At 40.2% G+C, this 18,722-nt stretch overlaps 1 protein-coding gene across 1 annotated transcript in view; it reads left to right on the forward strand.

Annotated features, from left to right (window-relative positions):
- The window catches only part of THSD7B (thrombospondin type 1 domain containing 7B), a 763,775-nt gene that overhangs the window by 663,559 nt on the left and 81,494 nt on the right, over positions 1–18,722 (forward strand). Inside the window, exon 16 of the mRNA XM_074363581.1 lies at positions 12,735–12,868. Within this exon, the coding sequence (XP_074219682.1) occupies positions 12,735–12,868 (134 nt within the window). The remainder of the gene's footprint in view (positions 1–12,734; positions 12,869–18,722) is intronic.

Here is an 18,722-nt window from a genome sequence, read left to right on the forward strand (position 1 = left end):
TTGGAAAACTCTTGAGCAGTTTCTCAAAAAGGTAAACATAGAGTTTCCATATGATACAGGGATTTCAGTCCTAGGTATATATCCAAGAGAACTGAAAGTATGTATCCACACAGGTACTTGTACACAGATGTTCATCGCAGCATTATTCATAAGAGCCAAAGATGGAAACAACACAAATGTTCATCAACTTGAAGAATGGATAAACAAATTTGGTATATGCATAAAATTGAATGTTATTCATTCATAAACAATAATGAAGTACTTTTCATGCTACAATGTGGATGAACTTTGAAAATTGCTAAGTCAAAATAAAAAGACTCAAAAGGCCATAAATCGTATGATTCCATTTATATGATGTGTCCAGATAGGCTAATCTGTATGGAGGCGAAAAACAGATTAGTGATTGGCTGCCCGGGGCGGGGGGCAGGGAAGGAGGGAATGGATAGTGACCACTAATAGATTCATGGTTTCTTTCTGAGATGAATAAAATATTATGAAATTAAGAGATAATGGTGATGGTTGCACAAGTTTGTAAATATACTAAAAACTGAACTGTACACTAAAAAGAGTAAATTTCCTGATATATAAATTATATGTCACTTTTTTTAGAAAAGAAAGAACGAACTTGGTCGCAGGCCATATTTGGCCCCTGGACTGTAGTTTTTCAAAACCTACATGAGAGAAGAATTTATGTCATCTTTGTCCAATGGCTAAGGTGATCCTACGTCTTACGCAGTAGATAATCAGTACATGGCTGATGAATGAATGCATTATTAGATAAGTACAAGTGATCTAGTTGCAACCACTAAAAGCCCCAACTGTTACAGGATCTTCAACTGTTACTGTAAGGTGACATTTATCCCTAATGAAGAATAATTTTCATGATATTCATACTCTTTTCTTTCCAGTCCTAATCAATACCTTATTCTCTACCTTGTATCTAGTAAATGATCCCTCAATTGTTAATAGGTTTTCATTAGGGGTGCTTTTTATGTCTCAGCTATAAAATTAAAGACTTCTTTTTAGGAGGAGTCATTTCATGCTCAAGAGAATGTCAGAAGTTGATGTGACTGGGGAATTGTACATAGCCTTTTGTATCTTTATCAGAAATAATAATGCTGCTTCCAGAATGACTCCGGTTGCTGGCTTAGCTGTTACCGATCACCTCTCTTTCTAAGCAGTGTATTCAGTGATGTGGAGGATGAGGAAGGATAAAACTTCAAGGCATCTGTCTCTTTCAGTCTGTCATCTCTCCCAGGCTTTGAGGGTGCCGTGTTAACAACTCTTCAAAGTTTATTAGGTTAATCTAGATGAGAGTGCGCTTTTCTTTTATGATAAAGAAAATGATGCAGTTGGAATAAATGGTCATGTAGCTCCTTTCCAGCTACAAAATTTCTTCAATTCCATGCCTCATTGCTAATCTTACTCAAAACAAATATTACTCATAGTGAACTCAAACTTTTGAAAGCTAATATACCATTACTATATTTCTCTGGAAAAGTAAGTATTAATGTCAGGTTATGATGAGAAAAGCTAGACCCCAAGAGTCCCTTGAGTGAGCTGCCAGGAAATCAGTGGCGGAACCTAAATCACAACCCCTTTCTCATGGCTCCCTTCATACCTCTCCACTCACTAGAACACAGATGATCTTTAACACAGTATAAAGGATCACTTCACCCATCACAGAAATGAAGCCACCCCTGCAGAGGACTGCATTATCAATTTAATGGGATCCAACCAAGGAATTCAATAATGCAGGACAGGAATCCAATACAAGTGAAGTATTTGATGCTGCCTATCTCCTAAATTACTCTACAGATGCCATTTCATCAATCCAAAGCAGTGTGGTTCTGCTAAGGAAGAATGTATTAACAGACCCCCTATCCCCCAGAAGTGAGATGCCAGCTCAGATCTAGAACCATAAGCCCTATACTTCCTAGCATTTAGTTAAGTTCAACATGCATTTATTATGAGCCTATTAAGGGCCCTGAACATGTCAGATGCTAAGTGCAACTTAAGAGACATGTAAGAGATTGTCCCTCCCTTCTGAGAGAGCCAGTTGTCACTGTGAGCCTGGCCCCCTCGCGCCAGCAGGGGCTTCCTTCAGTTAGTAGGAATGGTGAGTCCTGAAAACCTTGAGTATTACCTACCTTTGGGGGAAGAAAAAGTCAGTCCTTCTGAAGCTTGTATTTTTCATAATGAATTCAAGGCATCCATAATTGGGATAGGAAAGTGGAGTAACACTTTCCAATTACTGTCATCTGTATTCAGAGAAATCAGAAATGAAATCAGAGATGAGAGAACTTTGAAATCATAAAATATATAAGAAAGACTGAAATCATTTGGCTATCTGCTTTCAAATATGGGGACCATAGTATAATTACAAGCAATTAGATTTGAATTATTAATGCATAATATTAAAGTCCACATAAAGTCATTTACAAGGGGGGCAAAACTTTTATCTTTAGGTGATACCAGCATCATGATTTGTTCTATGTATGCTTTTCAGGAGCATGCTTAGAGAATATTTCTTTAATTACTCATATTTATGCCAATATATATCTGTTGAGCATGGAGTATAAACCAGGGGCACAGTGTATAAAGTTCTTTCATTGTGAGGGGTGAGGGTAGGGGAAGGATTATTCAGAGGAAGTATGGTATCTGGAATCTTAATACTCAATAAACATCTCGAAAAGCTGTCATCGGTTGCACATGTATTTATATTTTAACTTTCCGTCGAGTCCAAGTTTGTGGAAACTTGCCCACTTTATATAAATGGATTAATTGATCATTCTTTAACGCACTTTAAGAACTTCACTGTCAAGTTTTTCAGATAACCTGTGTTTTGCAAGTACCCAGGAATAGGCTCATCATTTGTGTTCTCTGTGGTGATTTTGCTCCTGTTAGGCTTGACTTCTGTCTCACCATCAGCTATCTTGGAGGGCAGGTACAGGTCTATCTTAAACACTATTTTCCTTCAACAGTCATCTTCTGTTTTTATCTTGTGAAGAGCCTAAAGACCTAAAGGTCTGTATCAGTCTTTGTCTCTTCCTCACTTTCTGCCTCAGGGAAAGACTGTTTCCAACAAAATACCCTTTACTCCATAAAGCAGCAGCTTTCAATTAGCCCCTAATAAGAATCTCCAAGTGGTGAAATTAGGGTGGAAATCAGAGCCAAGATTCCAATTTATCACTATGTAAGTGAATGGCAGGGATTCCATTATCCAATCAATCTTGCCTCTCATTTCTGCAAAGGTCAGGCTGTGCCATCCTTGGTGATAAAACATCCCTTGTGGCTCTGTTTCACTTTAACTTTGTCCCAGACACATCAGGTTTGTTATGGAAGGACTCGCACTAATAGTTCATATTTTTAAAAGCTGTTTAGTGCTGTGACTGGCCTTGTATTTTTACAGGGAAAACCGTTACAGCACAACGCAGTCTTAGAACTGCCTCCTCATGCAGGTATCTGCAGCAGGAAAAGAGACTACTCTGTGTGTGCGTGTGTGTGTGTGTGACACACAACATCTTTGTGCAAAAAGTGTCTTTAGGGATATTTTATAATATTTAAAATTTTTTTCAATTTTTCTCTTTTGCACCAAACTAAAAGGAAATAATTGTGTTTTTTTCTTGGATAAAGATACACCGTTCTCCCCTTCTCCTGCCTTTTCTGATAGCAGGAGCATTTTGGAATTAACCAGATTAGGACTGGAATTTGCGGACTGTGATTCGTATGTCTTTCCTTCTACTAGATAGCATAAAGTCCATTTTGGACAGCTTCTTCTTTTGTTCTGTTGCCTCTCACTCCCCATAGACCTGGGAGTAAGCGTTGTATGAGAACTCTGATGCGTTTTAGAGTAGGCATGATTTGCTTGTTGCAATGGTCATGAGGCTGAGGTATGGTGGGCCAGAGTCCTCACTGTGTGATAGGAAACATGGGAAAAGGCGCTTCTTGCCAATTATGGGGCTTTCCTTTTGGACATGGTCCTAGAAACCAGTTTTGTGCTTCCCTACTGTGAATATTGGGAAGTTCTGAGCAAACCTTCCAAAGACTAGATGGCTTTTCAGGTCACACATGGCCTCGGATTTAGCCCAGCTAAGCCAGCATAAGATGAAATAAGATGGTAAAAATATGATGAAGAAGTTTTCTTGTCAAATACCCAAGAGTTTCTGCTGCTCTGCTCATTAGCAACACTCCCTGGAATTCAGGGCAGTTGAGAAGCTGATGCCTTGTCTTCTTCCTCGCAATTCTGTTGGGTGAAAAAAATAAAAGAAGAAGAAATTTTAATGTGTCTCTAGGTTCTAGAATATGTGAATCTTAAATGACTTCAGAGAGAAGCATTAATGTTTCATTTGTCTCTTTCATTTTCACCACATCTTGATGTCTCTTCTTCCGTGTTATGTTGGAAGTTTTATGAAAATGGTAGATATAATAATCCTTTCTTCAGAACCATGACCTCATACTGAGACCACTTCACCTTTCTCAGCCTTCTCACATATTCCCATCTCCTTCTCCCCCACATTTAAGGTGATTTATGTATCCCAAGCTTCATTTGGACTATTTCTCCTGATATGAATCCCAGAAGTCTTAGTGGCTCCCATTGTCTAGAAATAAAGTTCTACCTCATCAAATTCCCCATTTACTTACCACAGGTAGCTACAGTCTTCAGGCTTCATCCTGTATGTACCAGGGCCTTGTGTATATCTGATGAGAATTGTATTTAGATTTTGTTTGTTTGCTTGCTTCATTGACAAATCTTTCATCCAAAATAGTTCGTAGTAGATTGCATCCCACTGGCTACGCATCCTTGTCCATTTGTACCTGATAGTTCAGCCATACAAACCTGGAATTTCTTTGCCTGAAGAACGTGCAACTTAGATCGCATTGCTTCTTTATACAAATACCTTCTTTGTAGTTCAAGTTACGTTGATTTCCTAGGCATGTTCCGACAGGCTTCTCATATTCGTTGAGTGTAGAGACAGTTGCATGTACCCTAGAGTGGGGGTCGCATGAGGTTCTCAGTTACTGAGAATGAGTGGGATCTACACGAGGTGCTTTCCCAGCGAAAACCAGTAGGAAAGTAAAGGTTTTCCCCAAAGCCTTCACTTGTATATGACACTTATATAATGAATTGCAAGTCTTGGACCTAAACCTCATCTCCTCCCTTTCTTGATAAACCCCAAACAATGCCATATACCTTTCTGAATTACTTACCCTTTGCACATCTGTTTCTAAGAACTGAGATCTGCTAATCTCTGCTTTAGCACTGCCTTCGGCCTATAACTTGTAAGCTTCTGTTACCTGCCAAAAGGCAAAGCTGTCTCTGTTTCAGACTGTCTTTTCTGTGGCAACAGAAAGTTTTTATTTCTCCCCTGATTTCTGCTGGTCATCTGCTGGATCCAGACTCACTCCGTCTGTCTGTCTGTCTGTCTATTCTTTGAACTAGACCCCTAGGCAGCATCTCATAGATGTTAAGGGCAGAAAGGCCCTTTCACTGGTCAGGTTTCCATGGTGTAATCCAACCCCCTCTGAGACACACACCTCTTTTTAAGAACACTTAACATAAGATCAGCCCTACCCTCTTAACAGTGCTGTATTATACTCTTCAAAATCTGTCATCCGTAGGCAGCACTGCACAGATCTCTAGAACTTACTCATCTTACGTAACTGAAATTTTATACCCTTTGACTAGCAAGTCCCTGTTTTTCCCTCTTCCCCCCAGGCCCTGACAACCACCATTCTGTTCTTTGGTTCAATGTGTTTGACTGTTTGAGCTACATCATATATGTGTACTCATGCAGTATTTATTGGCTTATTTTACCTACTGTCCTCAAGGTTCATCTGTAACCTCTTTTATGAAGGGCTATGAGTTCAGCTCCTCCAGAATTTTCTGAAAGTATCAATGTAAGTGGCATAGGGTTGCTTTTTTTTTTTTTTTTTCACTTGAGCTTGATTGATCACTGCAGTCTGTTCTATGAAAATCAAAAAGGCCACCGTGACCGTAGTCCCTGGCATACTGTGAACAATCTACAGAATTCCATCTGATCTGAGATCATAGCATGGCAGTGGGCGGCTTCTCCCAGGGGACTGCAGATGGCAGTCCAGACCCTGGAGTGAGTTTCCCTTTTTTACGCCATGCTGTGGTACAGAGAGTGGGCTTTCTAGATCAGCTTGCCCCCAAGTTGTGTATGTCAGTATGCTCCCTCAGTTCTGTGACACATACCAGGCACAGAGGGATTCTGATCAGTGCACATGTGAGTGTGCACACACATACTTACTGTAGAATATCCTGTGCTTTATGGATAATGGGTCCACAACAGTGGGTTTTGTTGCTGATGTCCATCACCATGTAGTTCACTTTAGGACCATGGTTTATTTTTATAATCGCTTAAATGATGCACAATAAGAAATGTAAATCTGCTATGAGGAAAATATAATATGCATTTAAAAAAATAGGCATCTCTGCTTATTCACCATTATAAATAATCTAAACTACATCAACACAGATAACTGAGCTTAACTGTGGACTTTTGGATGAGGGCTTTGTGGCTCCCCTCCACAAAATACCCCCTGTAATGGATGAGCTGTGTGTGATACCCTTGAAGGGGAAGGAAACATAGAGGAGGGGAAGAAGTTCATCATGGCTTGGGGCCCCACTTACTCAGTCTCAGTACCCGGCTCTCTTGCCTCCCATCCCTCCATCCCCTGCCATGGGGGTAGGAAAATAGGATGCTGTGGATGCAGAGATGGTTTAGCTGTGCATGGGTGTTGGTACTGATAACCAGGACTCTGTGCTTAAAAGATCATCAGCGATATTCAGGCCAGGGCAGGCAGGGTTAAGTGGTATAGACCATCAGAAAATGAAAAGTAAAGAATCTAGAGGTTAGAACTTCTCAGGAAAAATTTATTTCACTATTTACTTTTAGAAAGAGGGTTATTCTGTACAATATCTTTTAATCAAAATATAAACAGTATAGGGCACAGGCTCCTTGTTAGGCCATTTATTCTTCTCCTTATATTTAAAGACAGTGGCTCCCTGAGTGTTTGATATAAAGATCTTATGCCTTTAGTTAGTATGGACTGAGAAATCTCTAATGAGTGACTTCAAGTTTAGCAGTACCTTCAGATGAAATTAAAACTTTTAAAATCACAACATTCCCTGCATTCATTTGACAAGTGGTGGGACTAACACTTCTGAGATGATATTCATGGAAAATACAGACAACATTCGGTATGAGAATGCATTCATGCTTACAATAAAGCTGCCGTTTTCCAGGTCTGCACATCAAGCTTGGAAACCACTATTCTTAGGAGAAGGGGAATGAAGCTCCTATGGTCACTGTTTTAATGAATCTCCCATTGGCTTTAAAGTTCAACAATTTATTTGTCAACAGATCTTGCAAATAAAATATATTCTGCATTATTAGATTCATTTTTAGATTTTTTTAACATCAAAATTGTAAGGAAAACATATAATGCATATTTATTAATGATGAATCTTACAAACCAGGAATAATGGTAAATTTAGGGAATTCTGAGGAAGTCTTTGGTTGCTGTGTAGCTAAGGAGGTGGTGTGTGAAAACGTCCTGGAAGAGGAGGTTAGTCAGGGCCTCAGACTTGAGCATCTGGGCTAAAGTTGCCAGTTACCCCACCATGGGCTCCAGATCTCCAGAGAATCCGGACTCCAAGGAGCAACTCATAGCACAAGATGATAGGCATGATGACTTTCCCACAGATGCCAACGTAGAAACACGTGTGTGTATTTTTAACCCATCATCTTCACACAAAGAATTACAACCATTCAAAAGACACAGGCCTGACTTGACTTTAAACATGGAATCAAGTCTTCCAAGATACTTTTTGGATTTTTGAAATTGTGACAATGATTCCGTATCCAAAGACTAGGAATATTTCTATCACTTATTATATAGACACCTTTGAAAATTCAGCTCTTGGTTTTCTTTTTTCTTTTTTTTTCCTGGAATTGATCAATGTTAGTGTTAGCTTCATCACTGAAAATATAACTCTTTGGAATCCTGGTGATGTGCCCATAACAAGCTAAACTGGCAGAGCCTGTGAACTCGGCATCACAAAAGTAGGTTTCTTAATCTCAGTTTGAGCACCAGCCTCGTCATTTATAAGCCATAAATGACTAACTTAGCTTCTTCAAATTTTAGTTATTTTTACCTGTAAATAGGGACTGCACCAACCTTGTCTAACTCAAATGATCATTATGGTCAAGACCTACGGCATAGAATGTTTGTATAAGCCACCAACATCCACGGAGCATATTTGTCTTACCATTGATGATCAGAGACTAGTGACGGGCACATTGTAAGGCATATGGATGCAGCTGCATTAGGGCTGAACTTTTTAGCATTGCATAGACATACTGCATTGTACACAGGCAGCTATAAATGCATGATGAACAAAAATGGAACCGAAAGGTTATTTGTGTAAATGTGATAGTTTCCAGCTGGTCAGACAAGTCATAATGGAGAGCAGAACGTTGTGGCTGATTGAATAAGAAAAGGGACAGAATTTGGTAAGTTGAAGGAAAGTACAGTCTGGAGGACCATTCTGTGAGGAAAATATGAGCCCTGGAGGAAGAAAGAAAGGAACCATAGACAAGCAGAAAGGACTAGTAGGGAAGTTCTTTGAATTAAGGGGTGAGGATCATCGACCTGTGAGAGGCAAATATGTACATCTTATGTTAAGAACTTGCAACCTTCAAGGGGCGAAGAGGACCTGTTGTGCCTTACTGATCTTACCACTCCTAGAGACCATTTCCTCTCACATTCCAGTGGGACAGACGCTGTCTCTGACTTGCAGGAATCTCTTGTCCCAATTGGGCCTTTGAACTGATTTTCAAGTTCTACAGAGTAGCCACGGCGCCCAGCATGGAGGTGTCAAGCCTGCAGGTTTCTACCTGGGCCTTGACTGGCAGCTTCACTGGAGCAAAAGTTACTGCTACAGGAAACTAGAGGCCATGAATTTTCCTTTCTTTGTTTTTGTTTCTGTTGTGGGTGTTGTTGGACGATTTGCTTTATGTGAGCCCTCAAACCCTAAGACTCTGATATATAATAGTGACGTCTGAACCCCAGGGGTGCCCTGCCTCCTGGTTTATAGCCGGCAGTCTATACAGTCAGCGAGCAGGATCAGAAAACAATACTTAATTAAATTGATCGGTTACAATGAGCAAAGGCTTACTTATTAAATATTAAAAGACTGACTCAATGAGTTTATGATATGAATCTGGAACTACAAAATTATAAAAACCCAGTTCCCCAGTAAAGAAGAAATAAATAGGACTCCTTAGTAGGAGAATGAAATGTTACTTCTCTCAGAGGATTTAGATTTTTCAGCAGCATTTTTTAGCATCAATGGCCCTATTAAACCCTGTTATTTTCTTTGTAATTTGTGCCACTTAGAAATGATTTTCATTTAACTTTCCCATGGCTCATTTCTCTCCTTTAGAGCATTTCCATATGGTTCCCTGGTTAAAGTCCATGCTTTAACACATTTCCATTATGAGACTATAATAAGCACCAACTAAATAGCAATATGAAATATCCAGAACACAAAGGACCAACACGAGGAGAGATCGGGCATCTTGGTGGTAAATTTTTATTCTTGAATGCCTGCTGCCTTTTTAACCTCTTGTGAGGATTTTTGATCCTCTACAGAAGACTCCTTTTCTGATGAACACGGGCTCTCAAGAAACAACTCTCACAATTCTTTAGGGGCAGCCTTTCTTTCCCATCACAAAGTCATTAGGTGGCACCTTTTGATAACATAGTGATGGCTGTTCTTCACCGAAGCCCCATAATGGAAAGAAAAGTTTTTCATTTTTGTTCCTTCTTATTGTCCCTTGAGCTTTGTGCCTTCCATGTTCTATTCTGAGCCTGTTTTCTGTAAAAAATTAAGTGAGGGTCATTTAGCCATCAAGACCCCTTCAAAAATAAGTTTCAATTCAACAAATACTTATGGGGCACCAGTCCCCTCTGAATGTTTTACAAAATACAGACATCATAGAACACAATCCCTGTCTTCCTAAGTCTCAACAGGTTTGTTTTTTTTCCCCCAAGTAGTCATATAAACAAACATTGATAGTCCAGGTCTGACTTTGGTTAAAACCAGAAACATGTTTATCTGTGGAGAGTTCAGTTGTGTTTCTCTGAGCCTATTCACTCTGTATGATTTAAAGTACAAAGCAGACATACAGCTATATTAAGACTAAGGTGAGAAAGAGTTCAAGTAGCGTGAGAAGATGAGACGCGGAGGGAAGAGTCAAGGTGATGATGTCATTGAAAGCGTTCGCTCCCCCAGCACCACACGCTGTGGCCATACCCACCACCGCCGTCCTGGCCCTGCACATGCACACCCTGACATTGTAATCTGACTATGAGTCTACTAAGAACTGAAACTCACAGAGTAGCAAAGATGCCAGTCATGGGAGAGGCCTTGTGGAAGTGGTGGGATTTACTTAGATTTTGAAGGAAGAAGGTAGGGATTTGTCAGCCAGAAATGACAATATGAGGGATATTAAAATGGCAGACACATATGGGGGGAAAATATCAGTTAAATTCATGTGACTGGAGAATCTTCTTCAAGAGGTCCTGTTTTTTTACACCATTTTTCAAGGAGGTGGGTCCACATCTCCCTACGGAGACCTGCTTCCTGTGTTCCAATAGCTTGTCAATGAGATTAATTATTCTGCTATATGTGTAGCTCACTGGAGAATAAAGAATAAAAATAGTAAGCTGATATATGACCAGGTGTTCAAATGTGTATATCAGAGGTACATGCAATGAAACAGTGTTTCATTTTCCCTCTGACCTTGGAGCTTTATATGGGAGGGAGGGTAAAGGTGTAAGCTCTGCTTAGTATTGGTAGCTTAGAAAGATAGGTCCATCTCAGAGAGGATACCCCATCCATTTGCTCTTAGATGCGTGCATGAGGTGTGGGAAGAATTACTCTATTAATTAATTTTTTCATCCACCCCGTTTGTGCAGAGTGCTTTACCAGAACTTCTTATAGCTCATAGGAAAATCAAAAAGCTTTCTTTAAATTGTCTGATACGTATTGAAGAGTTTATAGAACAAACTCATAAATTCAGTGAAAGCTTAATTTCCATAGTGCAGTTGGGTCAGCTAAACCCTCAATGGTCTTTAGCTCAGTTTCCTGGTGTCTGATTGGCATCGTGTCTTTTCATTTTTATAGATTTTTTTCTTACCTCCACTGCACTCTGAGTTTTGGGGGGCCATACTGTTCTTCTTGACAAGTGTTACCTGCTTATTCTAATTCGGACACTGCTTCTGACCCTTTGATTCCGTTCTTGTCAGCATTCACAGCATGAAATGTGATTCTTCTATTACTTAATTCCTCACTTTGCTCACACCCATTTCCACTTCTACTTTCCCATCTCCTTTCATTTTGCCCTCACATACTTTCACTATGTGGTTTCCTTTATCATTATGTACTCTACATGAGAGAGCCCGATCGAACCCCTCAGTTAAAAATAGTTTCTGACGTTATTTGTGATTTCTAAGATGTAGTCTCGCAAATAACCTTTCCTCACCTGACTTCCATCTAACATGCTGACAGTGCTCCAATCTTGTTTTCTGATTATCCCATTACATCGCGCTTTCCCTTGCATTTAGTGGAAACTTGCTAGTAATGGGTCTGTTTGGATAGCACTCCCTAGTCATCATTTACAATTTTATGGGATTGGAAAAGCAAAAGGAGGAAAAGAATGGGCTTAAGTTCTTATTTAAAAGGAAGAGCGTCAATTAACTATTTTGGTAATAGGTTGACTCATTATTCATTAGCATGCTACCTTAGAACCGTCTTTGTGATCTAGTCACATATCCTATGACAGAACAGTTTTTTTTTTTTCCTTACCAAGGGAGAAAGCTGTGTTCTGTCTTGAGTACTGCATTTTAAATTCAGTCTTGAAGAAGCAGAAAAACTCAATTGACTACCCACTGGTATAAAATTTTAGGAAAAATCATGACAAGTAAATGCATAGAAAGTAACATAAGAATCCATTTACTGTATTCGTTGTTTTTACTGTAAAACTATACATTCACAATCAGTAATCACGCACAGCCTCTGACGTGTGCGTCTTGTCTGTGTGTGTCTGTGTTTTTCAGCTACGCTCTAAAAACATCCTACAAATAGCTAAATTCATATGAAGTCACAATGCCCACCAGGCTAAATGATTTCCTGTTAGCTCTGATCATTTGGGGGCATGAAAAGAAATTTCTGGTGCAAATAATACCACTTTTCTCATGCATTCTAAGAACCTCTTATATTCAAGAGTAAATTTGCCTTACATGTATTTGTTTCAATTGACATTGTAAAGTACATCTGAGAATACGATATACCATATAATTGAGAGCTGGACCATCTAATAGATGCTGTGTGAGCTGTTTGAGAGAATGAAAACGTAATGGAATTCCTGTTCTTGGTGGTAGGAAATAACTGTGCTTTTGTTCTCTTCTGCAAAGGCATGCAGTTATATTCTGGTTGATTTCCTCTGGATGTTTCTTTAGGCAAGTCAGTAATTTTAGAGAAGCCAAATATGTCTTGCTTTGGGGGGAGTACAGTTTGGCTGTTCGGGCCAGAGTGTAGTTCTTTGGGTTATATTCAACAGACTTAACTAAAAGTTACGCTATTTTTCCCTACCTTGGGTAGTCCCGCATAATTTTTTTTCCTTTCCTATTTTTAACAGGTGCATGAGGCAGTCCCATGTTACAGTGAGTGCAATCAGTATTCCTGGGCTGTAGAACACTGGTCTCCATGTACCGTCCACAATGAGCTGAGGTCCCTGCGCTGTGGAGGAGGAACGCAATCTAGGAAGATCAGGTGTGTGGAAACGGAGATATGTGGGAAATGTGGCAGTGGGACTTATGTGTTTTTATAAAGAGAACAGTGTTGCTTATCCAAGTGCACGCTGATTTTTACACAGTATCCTCTGGCTTCTGCTCATCTTGATGTATCCCTGGAAGCACATGTGCCCTGAACTGCCATGTATATTATGGGATTCCCTCTGCAGTGCAGCCACAATCCTTAACGCTTCCTGCAAATGACTTCAGAGGGAAAACCAGCTGCATGGGAGCAGGCCCACATCCCTCCAGTGATTCAGGGCCATCACTGCTAACGAGTTAGGTGATCCTGACTGTGATGCCGTGCCTCTTTCTGTGGTTAGTGTGGTTGATGGACATTATCTTAATTTTGGATGTCAATACACTGAAAAGGTCAATTTAAAACCCCAACTACTGGCCTTGGAAACTAACCTGAGAACACGTAATGAACAGAGATGATCTATTTTAATATAAAAAGAACACATCTCTGAAAGAATTTTAGTGAATGCCAGGTTATCTACTGGGGGAGTTTGTTTAAAATTTGTGTTTTGTAAATAGAGCAGTGGTAAGCAAAGGAAACCCTTGGCCTCAGTTCATCAAAAAGGTCTATTTAGAATGGATTTGGGAAGGAAAAAAGGATCATTTCATTACCAGCTAGGGAAAACTGCAATAAATATTATAGAGACTGACTAAGCAAAAGCCAAAATAGTCATCATAAACAACAATCAGTATGTACAATCGAGAAGAAGACCTAGTATAGTCAGCTATTTGAGTGCATGAGCTTAGTGTATCATTCGCTAGGTTTAGGAAGCTCCATTTCAAATGGACGGGCAGCGCCCAAATCACGTGACCCCCTATCCAGTTAACTATGAGATTGAAGTCAGTTGCCAAGGCAGAGCCTGCTTATATGGGTTGGTTGTTACTCAATTCCAGTGAACTTACTATATTCAGTAATTCAGCCTGTACCCACCATGTCTGAGACTTAGTCCCAGTGTTGAAAAATCACCGGTAGGCACGTGGCCCGTTGGAAGACACGGCTGCTGGCAAGATTATAGAGGGGATCCTCATCACCAGCCCCGGCAAATGGCTAACAGACAGTTGCCTTTCTTTCCCTTTGTTCCTGCCCTCTCCCCTGGGGACGAGGTTCTCAGGCTGTCACGAACTTGGGCTTCTACCTCTTTCTCTTCAAAAGCTGTGTCTCCAGTGTCCTGTCCTCTCATGTCTTTGAGGAATGACTGACTGACCTGGCTTATCAAGTATTATGTGTAAATGAGCGGTGGCATCTCTCATTCTCATCCCAGCCAGGCCTCTTAGCAGTATTCAAGCAAAATCTCAGGAGGGAAAGGAAAGCTTTAAGAAAATAGATTGCAACCGACAGAATTGTGGCAGGTTGATTGAGGAAAAACACCCTTGAACAAGAGGGCCTTTAAGCCAGACCTCTCAGCCCAAATGGACATAGCCTGATATGATAAAAAAAAAAATAATACACCTACCAAATATTATGTGTTGTGGGCTGAATGTGTCTCCTCTGTCCTCCGCCCCAAAATCTGTGTATTGGAGTCTTAACTGGCAGTCCTCAAATTGCGGCTGTATTTGGAGATATGGTCTTTAAAGAAGTAATTAATATTGAACAAGATCTTTGGGATGGGCTCTCACCCAATCTGGCTGATGTCCTTATGAGAAGAGGAGATTAGGACACAGGCACAGACACAGAGGAAAAGACCATGCAGAGACACAGGGAGAAGGCTGCTCTCTACAAGTCGGAGGAGAGAGGCCTCAGACGGTACCAGCCCTGCCAGCACCTTGATCTTGAGCCTCTCAAACTGTGAGAAAATAAATGGTGGTGGTTTAAGCCACCCAGTCTGTGATATTCTGTTACGGCAGCCCTAGCTATACAAACTCACTGTGTCACATGCTTTATATATATATGATCAGTTTTAAGTATGTGAAACTGATTTCCTGGATATCTTGCATCCCAACCCATTATTGGCCTTAGTGAAATGGTGTTACAGTGAATGCAGCACGTTAGCTGTTCTTTCTTGGAACCTCAGAACTAGAGGACATTGTCATGGTTCATACATGCCTGCAATCATTTATTAATTCAGAAAATATTTATGAATATTTGTCTTCTATGTATCAAGCACTGTTCTAGGCACTGGGGAAACAAAAGTGAACAAAACGAGTTACTGTCCTCAAAGAACATAGAACAGCAGAGAAAAATAAACACATAAATTAATATATAATGGACTGTCTTTGCTATGAAATTCCAAGATGGAAAATAAGATTGGATTGGTGTCATAGAGGATACTACTTTGGAGAGGCTGGTCAGCAAAATATTTGAGCAGAGACCTGAAAAATATGAGAGGCCTGAATGAATGTAAAGATCTCTATTAAGAAAATTTCAAGGGGGAGGGAGTTTCCAAAGCAAGAACCTTCTTGGCTTGTTAGAACAAGATGGATAACACTGCATCCCATATGGCTGGTGCCAGTCCTCAAATTGTGTAGTCTTCTAAAATAAGGTTAAAGTATATTCTTCTGACTGCATCATGAAGCTATAGAAGGTTTCAGCCAGGGTGAATGCCATGTTAGGACCTTGCTGGATAGGATATAGAGAAGATAATTTGGGATGTAGACGTAGAAACAGGGATGACGTTTTGAAGGACATCCATGGTTCCAGGTGAGAGTCTGATGCTTAAATTGGGCATAGTAGTAGTAAGGTGGTGAGCAGGTCACATTTGGACTGTATTTGGACGGTACAGACCATAGGATTTGCTTATAAAGTGGTTGTAGAATATGGAAGAAAGGGGAATATCAAGAATGACTGCTAGATTTTAGGTCCTGAGCCATTATAAGAATGGTGGTGCCATTTGTTGAGATGAGGAATATTAGAGGCAAAGTAGAGAGAGAAATCCAAAAGCCAGCTTTTGAACACAGAAAATTTGAGATGGCATTAGCCTTCCCACTGAGATATTACAAGCTGGAGTTCAGAGAGTGATGGGGGTATAAATTTGGGCAGCAGCAGCAGCTTAGAAACTTGATATATATTGATAAGAAAGACAAGAAACTGGGCCTTGAGGAGTATTCATAGATTAGAGCAAAATCTTACAAATCAGACTGAGAGCCGGTGGGCTAGGAGGAAAACCAAGAGAATGGGAAGACAAGAGAGATTTTCAAAAAAAGAGATAGCAATCAATAGTTTCCATTGGTTCTGATAAGTTTACTACGGTAAGAACTGGCTGTTGAGTTTAGCAAAGGGGATTCTGTTGATTTCGATAAGGGATTTCTCTGGGATGGTAGTAAGTGTGATTAAAGTAAGTCCAAGAGATAATAACGGAGGAAAAGAAGAGAAGTGTGTGGAAATAGCAAGTATAGGCATGCTTTAGAGCAGTTTTGTAGTAAGTTTGAATAGAAATGAGGTGATGGCCAAAGGGAGCTTTGGCAAGGAAACTAATGATGCAGGATATGTAAGTACAGGGGCATTTTCATTTGGGAAAACCTTCCATTTCAGTCTTTTTAAGGCCTTACTCTTGGGCTTGTCGGAACCCCCAGAAGTGCTCTTCTTAAATCACCTGTGAAACAGATAATCCTAGAAACCAGTATTTTGGGAACCCAGTGGAAGAAGGCTGATGGGGTTGACAAAATGAGGGCCCCTAAAAGCATCTACATTCTAACTCCTGAAATCTGTGAATATGTTATCTGAAATAGAAAAGGGGTCTTTGCAGATACATTAAGGTAAGCATCTTGAGATGGGAAGATTGTCCTGGATCATCTGGTTGGGAACAAACAAGAGTCATTAAAAGTGGAAGGGGAACTGGGAAAGGGAAAGCAGAAAATGTGACTACAGAAGACAAGGCACAGAGAAATACAAGGCTGCTGACTTGGAAGACAGAGAAAAGGGATCATGGCCCCAAGGAATGTGGGGGGCTTCTAGCACCTGGAAGAGGGAAGGGGGTGATCCTCCTCTAGAGCCTGCAGAAAGGAATGCAGTCCTGCCAGAGCACTGACATCAGCCAAGTGAGTTCCATGTAGGATTTCTGTACTATAAAATTGTAAACTAATAAATGTGCATGTTTAAGTCACTAAGTTAGTGGTAATTTTTCCAGTAAGCTAACTTTTACTTAAACCCTATTTTTAGCATGATATCCCTATCCTTAATTGGGCCACGTGTTCTCTAACCCAGAGACCCATTTTGTGACCCTTTCCAGATGATAAACCTTCACTTACCTGTGGGGGTGGGGATGCGGCCATCACCTAGCTCTGTGAGGTGGGGAAGTCGATCTGAGGGCTTCGGTACTTCTTAAACTGGAGGATTTATTGGAAGTATGTTTTTCAGGCCCACCTTCATCGACATTTCCAGAGGTGCTTGGTGCCACAAATTCCTGAATTTTTCATGTGTTCTGATGTGTAAATGAAGTGGCTTTCTTTGTTTTCCCATGAAGCCTTAGTCATCCTGTTTCTTAGTATGCTAAGTCAGTTACCACTAGCCCATCTATTTTCCATTCATTGCCTTTTCCTCTCCCATGTTCTTTGTCCTTGTGGGATAATATCTTTCCTTCCCCACCCCACCCCCTTTTTTTTCCTTTTTGTAATAAGCTCCTTGACTATTCTTTTTGTGGCATAATGGGAGTGAACAGAGACTAATGCTTATGTTCAACTGGACATCATTGACCAGAAGTATTACCTCCTCCTTTTCAGTGAAATAATAAAAGGACATCAGTTGAGAGTATGCAGCCAAGAAGGACAGCAATGTCCAGGTTTTAGGTTTGACCAGGGAAGACATTAAAGCCATCTCGCGGTCCCTCCTTCCACTACTGACTGTGAGCACAGGAGAAATGGAAGGCCATAGATGACTCTCTGCCTCGCCTCCTTGCAGTAGAAGGCATTACTTACATCTCCTCTCTGTTAACCTGCTTCATACAATGTTAATTTTTTATTACTTTATACCTCATAAAGCTTTTTTTGTACCAGATGGTAGACTACTTTGCAGTTTTCCTGAATTAAAAAAAAAATGGTGGTCTACATAAAAGAAACTCCTAATGTAGGATAATTCATCCCAGCATAGTATGATTTGAGGAGCACCGAAATCTCTCCAGCACAACCCTCTTAAACGCTTATTCCTTGGCTGTGGCTTTGTGCCAGAAATCACCAGATCAGCAAATAGCACCATTTATCTCATCATCATTGTCATTTTCACTTTCACTTTGATCGTTACCACTGAAATAACATGCGATCTTGTCTGTCTTTTTTTCCCGCAACTCTGTACCCAATTACCCAGGGAAGGGCATGGTGCGTAGTAAGCCCCCCAAAATGTTTACTAAATGAATGGTTATTAACAGTAAGTTTGTATCCCAGTATCAGCAAAAGAGGCTTGTATATGGCAAGCCTTTATTAAATATTTTTGAAAAAACAGTTTAAATATAAACTTCTGAGATACAATGTAAATGCCGAGAAATAGCCACATCATAGGGTACAGCTCCATGCATTTGCACAATAGGAACTCACCTGTGTAACCAACCCAAAGGCCGAGAAATAAAGTATCACCAGGACTACCTGAGTCCTGTCAGTCAGTAACCATTCCCCCAAGGGTTACTGCTCTTCTGTCTTCTGACACCATAGATGAGTATTGCCTGTTTCTTAACTTCCTATGAATGGAACGCTAGTCTGTGTTGTTTTGCGTCTAGCTTCTTTTGTTCAGCATTATAGTTGTAAGCTGCATTCATGTTCTTGCATGCAACAATAGTTTATATATTCTCATCATTTTATAGCATTTAATTCAACAAGTTTCGTACAATATATTTATCTATTTTACTATTACTGAATAGATATTTTAGATACTATGCTGCTGATTCTACTTC

This window comes from Camelus bactrianus, chromosome 5, assembly GCF_048773025.1.
Source record: "Camelus bactrianus isolate YW-2024 breed Bactrian camel chromosome 5, ASM4877302v1, whole genome shotgun sequence".
Classification (NCBI taxonomy): domain Eukaryota; kingdom Metazoa; phylum Chordata; class Mammalia; order Artiodactyla; family Camelidae; genus Camelus; species Camelus bactrianus.